This window comes from Sphaeramia orbicularis, chromosome 15 (assembly GCF_902148855.1).
Source record: "Sphaeramia orbicularis chromosome 15, fSphaOr1.1, whole genome shotgun sequence".
Lineage (NCBI taxonomy): Eukaryota > Metazoa > Chordata > Actinopteri > Kurtiformes > Apogonidae > Sphaeramia > Sphaeramia orbicularis.
Window position 1 is genome coordinate 27,873,450 of NC_043971.1, and position 18,251 is coordinate 27,891,700.

Genomic DNA, 18,251 nt, shown 5'->3' on the forward strand with positions numbered 1-18,251 from the left:
CATATGTACTTTCACATAGAGAATGAACACAGCAAAAATGCAAGAATGTTTTTCAGAACTATTTCTTCTGAGCCACCACAAAAGTATCAGACGTGCTGTTTACAACAATATCACATCACATACAAAATGACACAACTTATAAACTATGCAAAGGAACAGGACACTGGAGCAAAAGGTTGGAGCTCACCTAAATATACACTGAACAAGCTGACTTGAATCTACTCAGACCTGTTACTGAACAAGTGTTGAAACTAATACAAATCTGTTGCCAGTAAAAGCAGTTTTGACACAAAATACTAATTTTTCTATTTAACAGGCTTTTATTACATATCCTCCTGAGACCCACAAAAGTAAAAGTTTTGGCTAAAATTAAATAATTGCCCGATTACGAACGGCATGAATCTACAGTTTTTTCAATTACATTTTTTTTTTTAGGGGATGTCTTTGTTGTGGATGCAGTGGACCCCACACAGTCCCCTACAAAGGAAAGAATGCATTGCTGGGTCTTAGGAGGATATTGTTGTCTATACAGGTAAATTTCATCATCCCTGTTTCAGGATGTGGGCTCCTCACCTCTGCAGGGTCAATACCCTCATCTAGGAACTGCTGCAGGGACAACACCTCATTCCCTGGTGAACCAGTCTTCCTAATCTGGCTCTGTCCTGGGCTGCTTGTGGCCGTGGACGGGTCTAGGGACCTCCTGAGCTGCAGAGGGCTCTGGTGGGATGAACGTGAGGAGGTGGGCTGCTGGACCGGGCTACTGCCGCTGCTGGACCATACCTCCTGGTCCAGGCTCAGGCTGAACTCTCCACTGCTCTCACTGTGGGGCCTGCTGAGGCTGCCATTCAATGTGCCTGTGAAAAAACAGACAATTAAAGGGGTTAAAAGGGTTAAAGTTGGGATATTTTGATGTCAATTTTCGACACCAGCTTAAAGCTGCCACATATAATGTTTATCTTTATATTCACTCTGTATTGATTTAGAGAGGAAAGAACTGCATCTAGGTGTTTATTCAATTCAGTAATTCTGGCATTTTTAGCCCCTCCATTTATGGAAACTCTCTGCTGGACCAATGAAAGAACTGAAAAGCTATTCAGTTCAGAAAACCACAATGTTACCACCACGCAATGAAGAAATCGAGGTAAACAAGTAACACACCTACAGGTAACAACACTGCTGCATTCAGTACTTTAATTTTTATGTGTAAAAGGTTCAACTTCATATAAAACAAACCCTGTTTTGGCAGCATTAATCAGAGTATTTGGCTACATTCACACTGCAAGAAAAAGTGTCCCAAATCTGACTGTTTTTGCCCTTATGTGACCCATATCTGATTTGTTTTATGAAAGTCTGAGCACAAATCCAGTTTTTTCCAAATCAGATCCAGGCCATTCACTGTCATATGTTGCATTTCATCTGACTTTTATGTCACTGAAATGAGACAGATGTTAACATTTTTTTGCTGGAGGAGGCAGGACCTGGCAAGATCCATATTTACTTCTGTAAATAGTGTGATGGGTTCAGGCACTTCATGGCTGTAGACTGTACATACATGAGTCTGATGGCAGTGGCATTTCAATTATAATGTGAACAATCATGCAAAAAGTCAGATTTCAGCTAAAAAAAAAAAAAAACTGAACTGAGCATTCAGACCTGCTGCGTGAATGTAGCCTTTGTGTGTTGAACCTTAAATATAAGATCCCTATAAGCAGTTAAATGCCAGTAGTGAACTGCAGTGCTACTATACCAATTTAAAGTAAGACTTTCTGATAAATGTTAACTCAAAATCAACCAATTTTCAGTTCAGGGGGTAGATCAGGAAAAAAATAAACTTAAAACACTGAAAATAACAAAGACAAGGGAAGAGAAGAGGACCGGTGCAAGGCGATAGAGGACGGAGGGGCGTACCTTTAGCCTCCAGAGGAGAAGTGAGGTGGGAGTTATTGTTACTATTACTACTGGTGGTCCTGTTGCTATGGAGACTGGAGGGTCTGGAGGCTGGGTAAGGGACAAGAGGGAAGACATACACACACACACACAGTTAGAATATATAGTGTACCGAGTTGGAGGTATCCACACAGACATGCAATAAAACAAAGGGGAACAAGGCGGGCACATGCTGACAGTTTGAAGTAACATCTCCTGCTGGGGCAGCAGATGGCACATGCCAGGCACAAGAACAGGAAGGAGGGCAAGGTGCCAGGCTGCAGCCCCAATATGTCCAGTCCATAAACAAAGACACTAAAAACAGAGACAGCAGGGACACCTACATCCAGGACTGAGCACAAAGTTAAGGTATCAATGGGAATAAGAGGGTGTAACGAAACTGGGAATGAAAAGAGTGCCCAAAACTGAAGTGGAGAGTATGGGAGACTAGAGGAGAAAGCACCTGCTGCTGGTAACAAATGACAGTGACTTAACTTCTTACTGGTTTTCAGGACATGGTGACACCAAAATGTATTTAAATTAACCATTTCATCACTATTTTAGTCCTTGTAATGTCTAGGAAACCAGCTCATTGTGACCCAGAGTGAGGTTAGGAGCCATGTGTTGGTAACTTACTACAGATGCTACAGGGCACTCTGCACACAGCGCTTAAATCAACAGGAGAAGGACACAGAGCCAAAACACCGCTAAACACCTGCAGGCCTGATGATAAGACACACACGTACACAACAACATATACACAGGCTATGACACAGCACAAGGCTACATTATTACTCACAATGCAAAAAAAGTTAGTTTAGTAGTTAGTAAAAGGCCTGACTATTCCACCAACATGCACCAATACAAAATGCTGTGGCAGACATACAGGCTGCTTGGAAAAATCAATGTGAAACTAATGACTGCCATTAATGACAATGCACAGAAAACTCAAAACAGATGATGAGCTAATGGCTGATGTTGTAAGTGATGTCCGGTTGATGCATTTCCTCTTGCCATTACAGAGAAGGTGCTGTCAAATGGGTCCGATAGGTTCTGAAAAAATGCACTGGATTTCCTAAGCGCATTCTGGGAACTGATCAGCCAAGAATGATCCATGATATAATGGTAATAATGATGGCTTTATTTAAATTGAAACACTAGAAGCAAAGTGCTTAACACTGTCTGCACATTAGTAACAAAACACGCAACAAAAGCACAAGTAAATTATCAAGTCAGGCATTGATGTTACATTAATGTCCAGAGGAACGAGTTTAATGATCAATGTGTTATATAAGCTGCCAAAAGTAATGAGACCATTGGCTGTGTTCAGTGTGGCCTATAGATCCACTAATACAAGGCAAATGAGTTCACTGATGTGTGAAAATTCGTTGGCAATGTTTACATCTCTTCTTAGCACACAATACAACAGCCGCTGGACTTTAACGTCAGTCCATCTGTCAAGTGTGTTCTTCTATGACTTTAAGAGGGAGAGGGATGATGACCACAGGACTAAAGTTACACAGTTGTTCCTGCAATGAGCTCCTAAAAATGTTTCTTGTTCTGGGGGAAAGTTCTGGTGGCAGAGCTGTGACTACAGTCTGATGTGAGATTGAACATTTACAATATAATAGTAAAAGTCTGGGATATGTTTAAATTAAGTATTTGAGGAGTGGAGTGTTACAAATTGTATGATTAGTTTCGTGGCTGTTTCACAACTGGGTCATCTCCACTGGAGTACCACTGACGTGATGACTAGCTGGCTGGCCACAGATTTACTGCCCTGGATAACACCCTAGAGCCTGGAATAGAGTCAATCCTACTTTCAACGAAGCCTGATCACTCGCTCTCTTGCTCTCCACTAAAATTGTTTTTTTCAGCTGCAGATCAAGCTTAATCGAAGTGCAGGAAGGCAGCCCAAAGATTAGCAGAGGGACTGAGGATGTGACCTCTTTTTTGGGCTATCTCTCTTTCCTTGGCTGAATTGCCTTCTGATTCCCAACTGGTTCAGAGTAAATGCTTCTATTATCCCTCACATGTCACACATCTACACTTTGATGACCGTGTTACAGAAATTTGTTTTACCTTGGCTCTTAGGGTCATCTAAGGAGCCAGTAACATCCTCACAGGAGACATTGTCTGGTGAGACAAAGAAATTACATTTATTAGCAAAGAACCTCTTACAATAAAAGTAGGATGTCAAAGTTAACCCGGTCCTCTGACCTTTGACCTGAAGCCTGTTCTTGGTCCGGCTATGCCCCGCGGATGGCAGGGTGAGAGCAGCGCAGTCGATGGCGTTTGTAGAAAGTGCGAGTTCCTTCATGCGTTGGCCGCTGCGTCTAGTGGTACCAGTGGCCTCAGTACCATCCAGGTTCTCGATGCTGCTCGCCCACTGAGCATCAGGTCCACCCGCCAACACCATGGTCTGCAGTAGGTCATTCATGGCTAAATTCACAGATGGAGGGATGGGATTTAAAAAAGCATTATTGCCCGTCATGACGTGTTATTTTACAAAGTCCAACAAAAAGCATCAACTAAACCTTAATATTGATAAAACAATGCTTTATGGAATTCTACACAACCTAATACAGCATTGCAAAAAATATCAGTCAGAGTGCATAAAGACAGCAGCTGCAAACCATATCATCCACAGGTATATCAAATCACCTGGCCTGAGCGGCTACACTCTTTATGCACATTGACAGCTGAGCTGTTTATGATGGTAATGTAGAAAAGCATGAAGGCATGCAGAGCTGCTGCAACAGCGCTGTTCATAAAAATCAATGCAAAAAAATATGAGCGAGGTTGAGGCAAATCCATGTCAGCTGAGTAAGATCTGAAATGCAGCCTATTGAGAGGAGAGACAGAGCAGATTTGATGAGAACAGAGACAGACAGAGTTCAGGCTCCATTTCAAGTCCTCCATGGTGAGTGCGGCGTGGCGGCAATCAGGTCGAGGTGACGTTTTTAATGTCATGCTGCATTTAAAGATGGGAGTGAACACACTGCAGGCACATGAAAGGCAGTCGCTCTCACCTAATCACACACACTCACACTTATACACGCATAAAGCCTTTCATACAGTATACACAAATAAAACTACAACAAATCTGCCCGATAAGTTGACCGTTGCTTAGTGTTTGATCAAATGACAACAACATCCAGACTCAACTACAAAGTGAGGCTAACAAAAATATATGCACTACTAAAACAGGGATGGAGAAAGTCAAATCACAAGAGAAAAAAGTATACTCAAGGAAAACAATTCCTCATTCTAGTTCCTGGTTATTTAAGTAATTTGATTTGTGTCCACAGTATTAAGTTAGTGAAGTTTGTGTTGTTCATTACTTTGTTAACAGTGTCAGGGATCACTACAGCGGTGGAAGTAGTATTAGCTTAGAACAGATGTTCTACAGGAGCAAGTGGAGGCGGCAGGCTCAGGGCGTGGGTGACAGAGGGGTTTACTAGGACAAAAACATAAGGAGAGGCCACTGATGAGACAGATATGGAGGTCTGGTGACAACTCTTAAAGTGGTATATTTAGTAGGTTATGGAATACGTTTGTAAAATATTTGGGCAGCGTAATGAAAGCAGAGTGAAATATTCAGCTGCTCTTAGAGACTGACTACCAATGATATCCAGTGAACTGTGCAAGTTCAAACCAGTCTGTGAACTCAAAGTGCCGTACTGCCATATTCCTCTAACATCAGTGACCATTCCCTCTTTGTTTCTCCTAGTGTGACAATGGCAGGAAGAGGAGGTGGAGGAGAACTAGCGCAGCGGCTCACGGAGGTCTTACACATGGAGCGCCGGTAGATGGCCTTGGCCTTGTCTTTGTCCTTGGATCTGTTCCTCATGAAAGGCAACCTTTTTATAGCTGTCAGAGTGCAGCCAGAGACAGACAGACAGACATGAGACAGACAGGGAGGGAGAGTGACAGAACAAGCCAGAGGGAAGTGGAGGAATAGAAAACAAAAGAAAAAGAGGGCAGAACAGAGGGATATGGTTAACGTTTTCACAGAGTCCGGGGAGAGATGCAGCAAGAGAGCTGGACCCCTGGGCGCTCGACTGTAATGACTGTCAGAGCCCCTATAGTATGACTCAGGCCTTTCCAACTATAGAAAACAAGTTACACTGCTGTATTAGCAATGAGTGCCAATTAATGGACCTGGGAAAAGGGATTAGCAATTCTGCAGTTTGCATATTTGTCATATTTACAAATGTCTTCTACAGACAAATTTTTTACTTCACTGATTTCTGCTAGTGTTAATAAATACTAACATTTTTCATACTTCACTTGAAAGAAGTCTCCTATGACTAACTTCATTACAACCTCACCGATCCTTTTGAAGGGCAGACTTTAATAAACACCAGACACAATGCAAACACAGACACAAAAACACATATGTGAATACAATTACACTCTCACAGTCTCTGCACACAATCGATAATACACTCTACCACTGCCATGTGGGTGGATGTGAATGAGTGTTGTTTCCTTCACTGATGTACTTTAAAGCATTACATACAACAACACAACAGTTAACACACTGCCACACGTATATGGACACAGGGTGGAGAATATTAAAGGGTGCAATAGGAGGAGGCAAAGATTAAAGGGCAAGTCATTAATAGCAGGGGGCCAAAGATGTATATTTATTACAATACTATTTTTAGTTTTGTTTATTTTTATATATATATCTGGGATGTCATTCATGTATTTATCTGCAGTAGTGTGACTGGTAACAGAAACAAGCACCTTTAATTTCTTTTATGCCATTTATGTTCCTTTATTTTTGAACTGTGGTAAATGAATTGACTGAAAATCTTTTCTCTGTTTTGGCAATATTTTTAACTCAATATTCATGCCAAATAGGCACAATTTTAATGAATATCATCAATACTTAAAACATCTATTTTCCACGGGTATGCTGTTCTGTATAAAAGTACAAACTTTTACATGTTTAAGATGTTTTACAGATGTAAAGCTACTAGTTGACGTACAGCTGTTGTTAAGAACACCCTGTAGCTTTAATGTACTACACATGGAGGTGAGCTATTATTCATTGCACCTTTTAATAGCTATAATGCTACATTAGAGGTCATTTCTTTTATGCTGTGTTTCACCAGTGAGCTGCACAGATCAGCAAGCTGATGTAACTTTGACTATGAGTCCGTAAACCAGACCTGGGACACAACACTTCAACACATGCAACATAGCTGCGCCTGATTCCTGGCCCAGGTCTGAGGTCCACAGTCAGCCTTGTGATGCTGTGCAGCTCAACCATAACCTCTACGACAACTGACTGACGCAGACAATGGACTCACGAAAACATGCCCCGAGAGATACGACAGTGGGGTCATAAGCCCCGCCCTCCCTCAGCATACCATTGGTAGAACCCTGCCCCTGGGCATGGGACTGCTGCCCCCTCCTCCCTTTCGAGAGATAAAGAAGCAGAAGAGCAGTTAAAAGAGAAAAGACCACTTCAGCTTTTCAGTCATGACAATCGCACACACTCACACAAAGCAGAAATGTGTTGATGATAAAACTGTGCTGCTTCTGTTCTGTATGTTTGTGTCCATGTGTGCATTAAACAGACTGTGTATGTCCTACATCTAGTACAAAGAGGGTCCATGAGTCTTGGGTCTCCTTCTGTGCGCATGTGTGTTTCTATGTCTCTTATGTACTCACTGTTGCTCCTTTTCTGTGTGAGTGTGTCATCCAGAGAGTTGGAGCCGGAGCCTATAGATGAGCTGTCCTGACTGTCAGGTGGAAATGACAAGAAACCGTCACCAGACTCTGACCGAGATGGAGTCAACGTAAGGGAGCGCATCCTTTCCCTCTTTGGCTTAATCAGCTTCCTCATCTTCAGAGTGATCCAATTGCCTCGCCTAGAGAGAGGGGATCAAACAGAGAGTGAGGTAATAATCCACAGGAACAGATGTACAAAAGAAGAATATGTTCATTTCATATGTTCACTGTGTTAGCTATATTTCAGCTTTTAAAGCAACCTTTCCCATCAGAAATCAAAGATACAAAATGCTACCATGTACAGCTGTTCTCTGCTCAACATAAATATTTGATGCATCTCCTCCTGAGGCAGCTCCCAGTCTCTCTCAACATAACTGAATTTTTAACAGTTCTGCCATGAAATGCTGACATGTTTATGTAGCTCATTAATTCACAAGTGTTTTTTTGTTTGTTTGTCTTTTTAATAGAGATGTAAAATTCTCATGTCAACTTATCAGTTATTGAAAATGCCCTTTTTCATTTTTACCTGCGTGGAGGTGAAGGGTCGTAAAACTTATACTGGTCCATGATCTTCTCCTCCAGCTTCTCCTTCTGTCTCCTCAGTTCATTCAATTTGTCTCTGATTGATGCAGAAGAAAAGAAAATCAAGTAAGACTGTCCAAAAACATGAAACAGTAAAATGCAAAACCAATTAATGAAGAGCTGTCAATATTTTGGTTACATGTATTGTCTCTGCTCTACGTGGAACAGGTCCTTGCTCTCCATAGTCTGCTCCAATAGGGTGCGGTTCTGTAGCATCAGGGTCTGGATCTGGTCCAACAGGTGGCGGTTCTCCTCCTCTAGGTTTCCTTTCAGCTGGCTCAACAGCTGGTGCACACAATGAGATATTAAAAGAGTTTCAAGACAGCTGGCTCAGCAACAAAAGTGAGACATTAAAAGGGTTAATTCATCTAAAACACAGCTGGCTTTAGAAGTCACTTCTAGACATATGATCCATTAAAGGGATGAAGCAGTTAAAAGACAGCTGGTTATAAAGCTGGCACATAAACAGTATCTGAATGTAAACCCCCCCCCCAATGTAACCGTATCAAGGTTTACACCATCATGAGAAGACAAAAGAAGTGTGTCCTTACTTCACACTGGTTGGTGAGTTTGGTGGAGGTGATGTCCAGCTGCTGGTACTGCTCCTTCAGTTTGGAAAAGTCAGCCTCCAGTTTGGTCTGGTCCAGTTTTGCACTGTTCAGCTGGCTTTTTATGTTCTTATGGTCCAGCTGGAGAGCCTCATTGTCCTTCATCAGCTGACGATAATTTGTATTGAGTCTGAAAAAAGGAGCAGAGAGACAGTTCAGCAATGTTGGAGTAAACAGAAATACATCATTAAATGTTCAAAGAGTTGAATCATGTCAGTCTGGATTATACACAGAGCCTCTGTATGCTTGAGCAAATTAAATTTAAGACCCTTTCAGATCACTATGAATGTAATTTATGACCCATTTCTGTTCTCCGGCCAGATCCATTCAAACTTGTACTTGTCCATATTTTAACATTAACAGAAACAATTTTAATATAATTGATTCTAACTTTTTGTGGAGGAGGCACCACATTGCAGCCCAGTAGCTAGGTATGCTCTGATAAATTCTGACCAGGCTGAAGTTTGCATTAGTGCTTCTATGTTAGTTTCATTCTCTAGATTTGTTACAGTGTGATCCAGATAATAAAACAAAACAAACATATGCTTAAAGATAGTAAAGCTTTTTAAAATGAATGTTAACTTCAGAATCCAATCAATTTTTACAAGTGTCACAATCACAGCTTCAAGACTTATGTTTTTAACATTTCACCATGTGCATTTGTAACTTTAAAACACTGAAAGCAGCAACACTGTAACATTGGCCTACAAGAATTACAGCAATACAAACACAAATAACAATAACTCAATGAGTAATAAAGATTTTTAAGTGCAGAAAAATGAATTTTTGCCTGCTGGTTACTGACCTGTCATTCTCTTCTTTGAGCAGTTTGCACTGGTCAGCTGTGGCTTGGTGAGTCTGGTTCTCTAATGCCATTTTGTCCTGCTGCTCCTTTAGATTTTTCTCTAGATCCTCAAGGTCCTTCTTCCTCTGTAGAAGCTGCTTGTACCTGCATACAAAAATGCAACTATTATATGGACTGCTGACAGTTCTGAAAATATCTTGGTTTAAGTTTCAAGCTGACTAACCATTTACATTTTTATATTTTAAGTCAATAGGGCACTCATACAACAATAAGGGACAAGATCACCAAAAAGAGTACAGTCATGCATTTGACGCCCACTTGACTTGAGCATGTACTGATCCATACTCCTACCCCACTTCTTACTTGTCTTCGAGGTCCCTGTGTTGCTGCTCCAGGCTCTTATGAGAGGTTTTCAGCCCTCCGTGCTTTCCGATCAGGGCTTCGTATTCGGCTGCTTGCCTCTCATGGAGTGCTGCCAGCTTCTCATGATCGCGCAGGAGCATTTCATAAGTGGCCCTCACCTCCTCTTTCTCTCTTAGGGCTCCTTCTTTCTCGCCCTCTACACTGCTCTGCTGGCTCTGCAGCTGTGCATTCTGGGCCATGAGAGATGCACTCTGAGAGCTCAAAGTGGAGTTCTCCACCTGAGGGACGGATGTGGAAGACAGAAAGTGAATATGGTTAAAGAGGTCAGGAGAAGGGAAGTGGGGCAAGATTTGACAGTAATTTAAAATCCTACAGGAAATGTTTTTAAATCCAGCTGTACTTATCTAGATACTCTTTTCACTGTTAAGTGAGATGTAATAAGCTTCTTAAATGCAAACCAGAAAGTTGTGCAGAAAAAGTTGTGCTAGTTTTTGCCTATAGGGGGCACTGTGCAGCCTGTTGGTTTATACTGCCTCAGCCGTAAGCTCCATCATACCCTGACAGGAACACACTTCTCCTTTCATGTTTTCTTTGTGGCCTCAGTGGTTTCCTTGTCTAAAAACCAATCAATCCTGCCTTGGTATTTGTATCCTCACTCATCACACCCATTACACTTTCTGTATATGTAGCAAGAAGAAGCTTTTACACATGGTAGACAAATTACTGAAGAAACACCTATTAACACACACACAAGTCACTGTAAATACAAAACGATAATTAATAACACACATAAACAGCTAGCAGCTACATTTTGTCAGTGTACATCCTGCAACTCAAAAGCAGGGTTTGAATGGCTGCCAAAGACGGAGGACACACCAGGAAACCAAGCAGCCTGTTGAGGTGTCAGTGCACACAGAATTATAAAGGACACACATATGCTTTCCATTTTGTCTTCAAAATGTAGTATGTTCTGTCCAATACAGTGTTAATATGTAATGCATAATCCTGTTGCATTCTGATAACTAATAGTTTTTACTAGTACTGACTGGGATACTAATTGCAGTGATTCAACATTTCTGGCTCACAATTTGTTGACCTATATGTACAGAACAACCCTGGTAGCTTTAACACTGGCTTCACCACAGTCACCTGACTCTTGCTGTGTGCCCAGTTAGATTTTCCTGTTTAATGATATTAAAACACTGACTTGGACAGATTGGTGTATTTTGTGGAAGGCTGTGCAAGTGGCATGCATTGTTTAAAATGGTATGAGATTTTGTTTAGCTTTTAATTAATGATACTTCTTCTGACCTCTCAAAATCAAGATCTCGATTGATACTAAACATTACGAAGAAAAGACAAAAGCTAGCAATGAAATAAAGAAAACCAATCTAAAACTAGAAAACCCTCCTGAAAAATTAATTCAAACTAAAAACAAGAAGTCCCCAAATAAGATAAAAATGAAAACTAATGAAAAAGTTATATAACCTTGTACTGGTCACTTTGTAAAATGTCTTATGTTACCTGCAGCTTGGCATTCTGCGTCTGCAGTGTTGTATTGTTCTCCTGTAAAGAGGCCGTTTGCCTTTGCAGAGCCACTATTTGTGCCTGGAGATTGGAGCTTTGAGTTTCTAATTGTTTGAGCTGGCTCCTGAGGGCCGCCTTCTCAGCCTGCAAAGTAGCATTCTGGAAAAAACAAAATTGCACACAAAGAATATTGGATATGCACTTGCTGTGTGTGAATGATGTTAGGCTCTGCACAATTATGCCAACTTACATTCCTTTCCACCTCGATGAGCCTGTCTTTGACCTTCAAGAGCTCCCTTGTGGCTTCGTGGCTTTCCTTTTCCCATTTGCTAACAGTCTGTGGGTCCTCCCCTCCTCTGGGGGGCGAGCTCTGCACCATCCTCTCCTCCTCCTCTCTCTGACGCAGCGCCTCATAGTTTTTCTTTACCTGTAGTGTGACGCATGGATCGAGAGATTTAAAAAATGAATGAGGAAAAATGCAGACAATACTATGGTGTGACAGCAGTAACGGTACAATGATGACAGTATTCATGGCAGATTCCCACCTGACTCCAACATCTCAAGTCAAACCTCAAAGTTTGGCATGGATTTGTGTCAGCAAGTGCAAAACATGAACACATCTCTTAGTGAAAGCAGACATCCTCTCCTCCACTTCACAGACTCCTGCCGCCTCATGAATAGATAAAGTGACGATAGAAGTGGAGAGTGGATGAATAAATAATGTATTGGCCTTGAGATCTCTCAATGTTTTCTGGCTTTCTAATGTTTTAGACGGCAGGAAAAGATTTCAGCACAGTTTGTTCTCAAGTGGATTGGCTGCAGGCCTGTGTTTTGACTTTTTGGGTGGTTAAATGTTCCAAATGCCCTTAGTAAGTTGCATGTGTTTTGACAACACTTTCTCTACTTGCAACTCCCCAGAAATATAGCTGTGAGTATATGTGAATGTATGGAGTTGTGTTTCTTTGTGTTATTGACCGTCTTAAGCTCTTGGCGAAGTTGCTGGTTCAGGTTAGAGGACTCCTGAAGTCTGGCCTCAAGGGCAGCAATCTTCTCCTCCTTAATCTCCAAAGATGATTTCAGAGTCGACTCTAGTTTACTTTCCAGAAGCTTAAACCTGAGAACAAAGACCCAGTTAGTTGTGTGTGTGCAGTTTGGAAATGTTAACATATCTGTATTCCTAAGAAAAAACAAAGCCACTACATTCATAAAAGAACCAGACTTTTACGTTGGAAACAGAGGGGTCAAATCTCCCACTGGGTGTTTCCACTGAAGGCTCTTATTAATTAAAATGACAACATCCGATCTAAAATAGGACAGATCTGATTTATTTGGAGTCCCACCTGCACTGATGACATTTAACAACTTTCTTTTCTGGGATCTAGGCTGGAGATATTTTTAAGAGAGATCACAGAAAAGAAAATAGTTTGTCTAACTGTGGATTCCTGATGCATTTGTAAAATGATACCTGTCATCAGAGCCCTCATCATGTAGCAGTCTCTCCTTATTTAGACCAATTTTTTCCAACTCATGGGTCAGTTTCTCCAGGTCATTATTCATCTGTTGAGTTCGCAACTTCTCACTGACCAGCTCCTGAAGACAGAGGCACAATTTGAACTTTTACACTTGTGGAAGAGTACATTCATATCAAAATCATCCATTAAGGGTGATTTTTATTTTATTTATTATTTGTTATTTAATGATAATCAGGCATTACATTAAATACATTTCACACATAGAAATCTTTGAACTTTTCAGATCCTTGTTACCTCTCTGAGGGTGATGAGTGTCTTCTTATCAATGGAGGCTTGTTTGACCAGGTCCTTGTTCTCCCTCTCGAGGTCTTTCACTCTGGTGCAGGAGTCCCTAAAGAAGATCATCTCTTTACCCATTGTACGATTCTCTTTCTCCAAGGAGGAAATCCGCTGGTTGCTGTCATCTAACTTCAAGTCCCGTATCTCAGCCTGTTGCCTCAGTCGCTTGTTTTCTTTCTCTAGAAGCTTCTTGTCTTTTTCCAACTGGGAAGTTTCCTGCTCCAGAGTCTTGTTCTAGGGAATAAAATAATGGAGAGATGGGACTATTTGATGGGATTTGTCTTAGTCTAAATGCTGTGTAAATACATGTTTGGCTGAGAGTGGACAGATTAACCCAAAGGAGTTAAAATCATGTTTAACAAATAATCTAGGATAATCCAACTCTGCTGGATACGTGCTGTGATTTTACCAACAAGAACTAAAAGTGGTTCTACTGATCAGATATGCTGATGGCTGTAAACAAAAATCTGTGACACCAGCAAAACCACATTTTTGCATATAACCAATACTATACTGTGGTGTGATCACATGATCCAATCTTTTCAGTGCTGGATCACGCCACCCCATGAAGAACAGGTAGCAGTTTTGGGCCATCCTGACTCGCCCTATTCTGCTAGGCAGAATCCATTTGTCCCAAAAAGGAACTGAAACTGTGTCAGTGACGATAGCAGTGTATCCCACTGGATGCTGTGCCAGGACACAGCCCATAAAATGTCATATTTCTAAAAATTGGCTGCATGTAATTATTGCTCCATACTGAATGTATGGTGAAAAAATGTAAACTCTACCTCTTGTTCCAGCTGTTCAAGACGTTTACTGGAGATCTTGAGCTCCTCCAGGTTGCGTTGGAGTGTTTGATTCTCAGCCTCCACTTCTTGTACCTCTGCCTCCAGCTGCTGGATCTTCTTGCTGCTGTTCTCTAAAGTCTTCTGCAAGCGCTGGTTCTCTGTATCTAGGCCCTGGTAACTCACCTTGGAGAGAAACAGCCAAATACAATATTAGGAAACCCTGGTCTGAGACTTTATTTGTGATCCCAGATTTTACATCAAAAATGAAATTTCAATGTAGTTGGCTCAGCAAGCAGCGGCAATAAATACAAACAGGCTCTATATAAACAGGATACCATATACAAGATAGAATAAATTTTTTTTTAAAAAACTACGTGTGCTGTTCTCAAATGCCATTTATACCTGCCTCCTGGAACCTACCAGTTAAAATATCAATCAGCATGAAAGATTTCTCAATTTCAATAGCCATTCTGATTGATGGTGAGTAAAATTCCTGACTGTCTACAGTAACTGTAATATGTGGAATTTAACTAACAATACTTTTAAGAATTCCTGTGGTCACCAGAATGAATCTGTGTTTCTGTCATAGCAGTAAGAGTGAGTGGTTTAAACAAACTTGGCAGCGAGCTTTAACAGTGCTTTATGCAAACCCTGAAAATGTTTACATACAATAAAAAACAACCTTTATCTGGAATTGCTGGTAGGGTTACAGGTAAAACTGCAAAACACTACATAAAAAATTTAAATAATTGTTAAATAATTGTTTAAATAAATGTTAATAATTTCATTTTTCCAGTTAGAACAGTTGAACACCATTCTGGCTTTCACGTTATGTAGTAGTGCCTATTTGAAACTTGTACTTTTGCAGTAGCACAGCTGCAGAACACAGTAGGTGGTCAAACTAATACATACACAGAAGAACAGAGTTGTATTTCCAGTTACTGCAAAACAACCCAGAGGGATGAAATCCATTGCTGCATGGTTAAATTTTTTTGTTGGTCTATTTACTCTGCGTGGTGCGGATGGCGGTCCTCGGGTCTCACCTCTAGTCTCTCAGTCTTCTTTGAGGAGGCCTTTAGCAGTTCCAGACTGCGCTTCAGCTGGTTCCTCTCACTCTCCAGTTCTCTGTTCTCAGCTTCCAGTTGAGCTGCCTTTGCTCCCCCCAGTCGAAGGCTCTCAGCTGAACGGCGTAACTCCAGGTTCTCCTGCTCCAGCTGGGAGTTCTCCTTCTCTACAGCTTCTACCTGGAAGGCCATGTTTTTCAGGGTGTCCAGCTTCTTCTTCAGACGCCGGCCTTCGGCTTCCAAATCTGTGTTCTCTTTCTCCAAGGAAGACACCTATACACAAAAGATAAAACAAGGGATATAGTTTTACTTTTATATCAGGGTCTGATGACACCCATCTTATCTTGACTGGTTCATGAATTAGTGGTTCTCTACAGTAAATATTTTTGCAGTAGCAAAGATTCAGTACCGTCATAATCTTTCCACTGTCAACTTTTGTTTTAAAATGTGATGGTTGTAATTACACTTTTTAATACTAACAGGGAATGGTTTCTGAAGTATTATTAATTGTAGGGAAAGCACAGGAGATAATATCAAATAGATGTGGTGCCTCAACCCTTCATTTCTTTTGAAGATATTCAACTTCTAACTATCACAGATCAGATGTCCTATTGTAAAAAGTTGCTGCGATTATCATCTGTTTAACAAGCATTTTAAGGGAAATAGATTTAAGAGACTAGAGAACACAATGCACCAGACCTTTTCACAAGTGACTGCCAGACTGGCCACCTTCTTTTGCAGACTTTCATTTTCTCTCTCCAGCTTCTGCACTTGCAACTCCAACTCCTCTGCTCTCTCTCCTTTCTCCTTCATCACTTCAAGCTCCTTACCTGAAAAATACACATATACCAATTTGCTTATTGTGTAAATTCAAACATAAACATTTAGACTAGTCCTTCAATTTAAAAAGCCAGCAACTTAAAACCACTCACGTAGTTGTTTCCTTTCAAACTCCACCTTGTTGAGTTTGGCGGTGGTTTCACAGATGGACTCATGGAGAACACGATTCTCCTTCTCCACATCCTTGACTCGAGCTTCAGTTCCAACCTGGCAGCGCTGCCGCAGAGTTGTCACTGTCTGACTGAGGTGCTTGTTCTCCTGTTCCAGACCCTTCAACTGCAGGAAAACGATCACAGTATAATGGTAATGATGACACAGCATTAACACTGAACAGTGGAACAACCATTTAACAGGTGCCACCATAAGGCAAATGACACTTAACATAGTGTGTTATGTCAAGGATAATGTACAATGAAGCAATCATTACATCATGAACCCCAAAGGGTTCAAGTCTTGATCATCCTGAAGGGGTTTATGTCAGAATAGTGATCTTCTCAGTGTTGATTATTTCTGCTTATTGGATGTCAACTTACAAAGAATTTGACGACTAGACTAAAAAATGACAAAGTGATTTGAAAAAGATTTTGTTGCTTCCACTATATGAAGCTCTGTTAGATTCTATGCTTGGAATAACACCAGTCTGTTTATACAATCAATGACAAAGGTACCATGATTTATTTATTTTTACCTGTATTTAAATCAGGTAAATCAACAGAAAAAACATCTAACTCATGATATCCTGGCCAAGATGCTGCAGTCCGATGCAAGAGAAAATAAAAATAGAGAAAACAGTTTTGTACAAAATGAACCAAAGCAAGCTAAACCTACCTGAGAATTCAGCAAAGCCACATGATAAACCAAGACAATCTACCTTGTATTACTCAGGATCATCTGTATTGTGTGACTTTATGCAATGATTTCAAGCTGCTGTGATAAGATCTGTTGCATGAGCTGATACTTTAGTACATTCATCAAGTTAAAAATTACAAAAGTTATCAATTTTGCAATTAGATTTTACTTAAGCAGCCTTTTAAAAACATAAGAAAGAAGAATTAATGACATGTAGAAATGAAACCGCTTACAAGGATTATACAAAACTATACCTTGTTAGGAAATTAGGCATTTTGGGAAAAACTGCATGAGTTACACCTCATTATCATTTCAAGACACAATCCAATGTGAGTCATATGCTGTTTGTGCCACTTGAATGTCTCTAGTGCTCATGTAGGGGTAGATTTGTAAATCAGTTGTTTGAATTAATCCAAGATGTCAGATTTAGGTCTGACTGCTCCCTCCAGACAAACACACACACAGAGAGCAAGTGACTGCACTCAGGCCACAGAAATCCATGTAGTCAATAAAACACAAGAGAAGTTCTACTTCATAGTTTTTTTTTAGCCAAAAGCAAATCAATTGCAGACTCCTCACGAAACTGACTTCAGACTTTTCATGACATGGCTCAAATTATGTTTTTTACTTCAAGCTTCCTGAAGATTGAGAATCAATGACAATTTTGTGTAGACTGCAGTGTGTGATGCAGTTTCAATACCCGTTTTGTCAGACAGATTTAGAAAACCATATGCTTGCAGACCACACAGACAGCAATGCTAACTTTATCTACCAGCACATAAATGCTTCATGTGATTAGAATATTCTAGAGGAAATAAGGTTTTAATAACGTATTACATTAGCTGTGCTGCATCAAACACAACAGGCCTATTTAGTAACAATCAGGCATTCAAACAGAAACAGACGAGAAACATTTATTCACACAGTAATTACAGGCATGGATATGTTAGCATCCTTAGTACACCAAAATGCTGCACTCTAAGTACATGGCAGGAATCTTACAAAAGGGTCACCATTTAGAAAAAAAGTGAGGTTTTTGCATAAACCTTACATATATAATGGCACTAATGAGTGTGTACCTGTCTCTCAGAGTTTTCTCGAAGTGTTTCCAAGGTTTTCTCCAGTAAAGCCTTCTCTTTCATCAGGTCAGTACTGAGCATTTCAGAGCTGCGAAGTGATTCTTTGTCTGCTGTCAGTTCACTCTCCAGCTGTTCCAGCTGCACAAAAAACAGACACATAATCAGGCTTCAAAATTCTGCACTTTGTTTTTGTTGAAGTTTTAGCTGATGTTCTATATAACAATAACCCATTTTACCCTTTGGAACAAGGCTATATTATAG

General features: G+C 40.6%; 1 protein-coding gene across 7 annotated transcripts in view; it reads right to left on the bottom strand.

Annotated features, from left to right (window-relative positions):
- The window catches only part of ccdc88ab (coiled-coil domain containing 88Ab), a 67,871-nt gene that overhangs the window by 4,791 nt on the left and 44,829 nt on the right, over positions 1-18,251 (bottom strand). For 2 of the 7 annotated variants that reach the window (XM_030155340.1, XM_030155339.1), the window contains exons 14-36: positions 17,991-18,128; positions 16,155-16,338; positions 15,922-16,052; positions 15,202-15,495; positions 14,159-14,341; positions 13,326-13,604; positions 13,025-13,149; positions 12,535-12,673; positions 11,810-11,986; positions 11,557-11,718; positions 10,033-10,310; positions 9,670-9,813; positions 8,808-8,994; positions 8,396-8,541; positions 8,201-8,293; positions 7,615-7,814; positions 7,251-7,358; positions 5,722-5,799; positions 4,147-4,368; positions 4,009-4,062; positions 2,563-2,649; positions 1,909-1,998; positions 574-854 (exon numbers count right to left, since the gene is read on the bottom strand). In XM_030155340.1, the coding sequence (XP_030011200.1) occupies positions 574-854; positions 1,909-1,998; positions 2,563-2,649; positions 4,009-4,062; positions 4,147-4,368; positions 5,722-5,799; positions 7,251-7,358; positions 7,615-7,814; positions 8,201-8,293; positions 8,396-8,541; positions 8,808-8,994; positions 9,670-9,813; positions 10,033-10,310; positions 11,557-11,718; positions 11,810-11,986; positions 12,535-12,673; positions 13,025-13,149; positions 13,326-13,604; positions 14,159-14,341; positions 15,202-15,495; positions 15,922-16,052; positions 16,155-16,338; positions 17,991-18,128 (3,780 nt within the window). The remainder of the gene's footprint in view (positions 1-573; positions 855-1,908; positions 1,999-2,562; positions 2,650-4,008; positions 4,063-4,146; positions 4,369-5,721; positions 5,800-7,250; positions 7,359-7,614; positions 7,815-8,200; positions 8,294-8,395; positions 8,542-8,807; positions 8,995-9,669; positions 9,814-10,032; positions 10,311-11,556; positions 11,719-11,809; positions 11,987-12,534; positions 12,674-13,024; positions 13,150-13,325; positions 13,605-14,158; positions 14,342-15,201; positions 15,496-15,921; positions 16,053-16,154; positions 16,339-17,990; positions 18,129-18,251) is intronic. The other 5 variants (XM_030155336.1, XM_030155337.1, XM_030155342.1 and 2 more) reach the window with 5 other exon arrangements.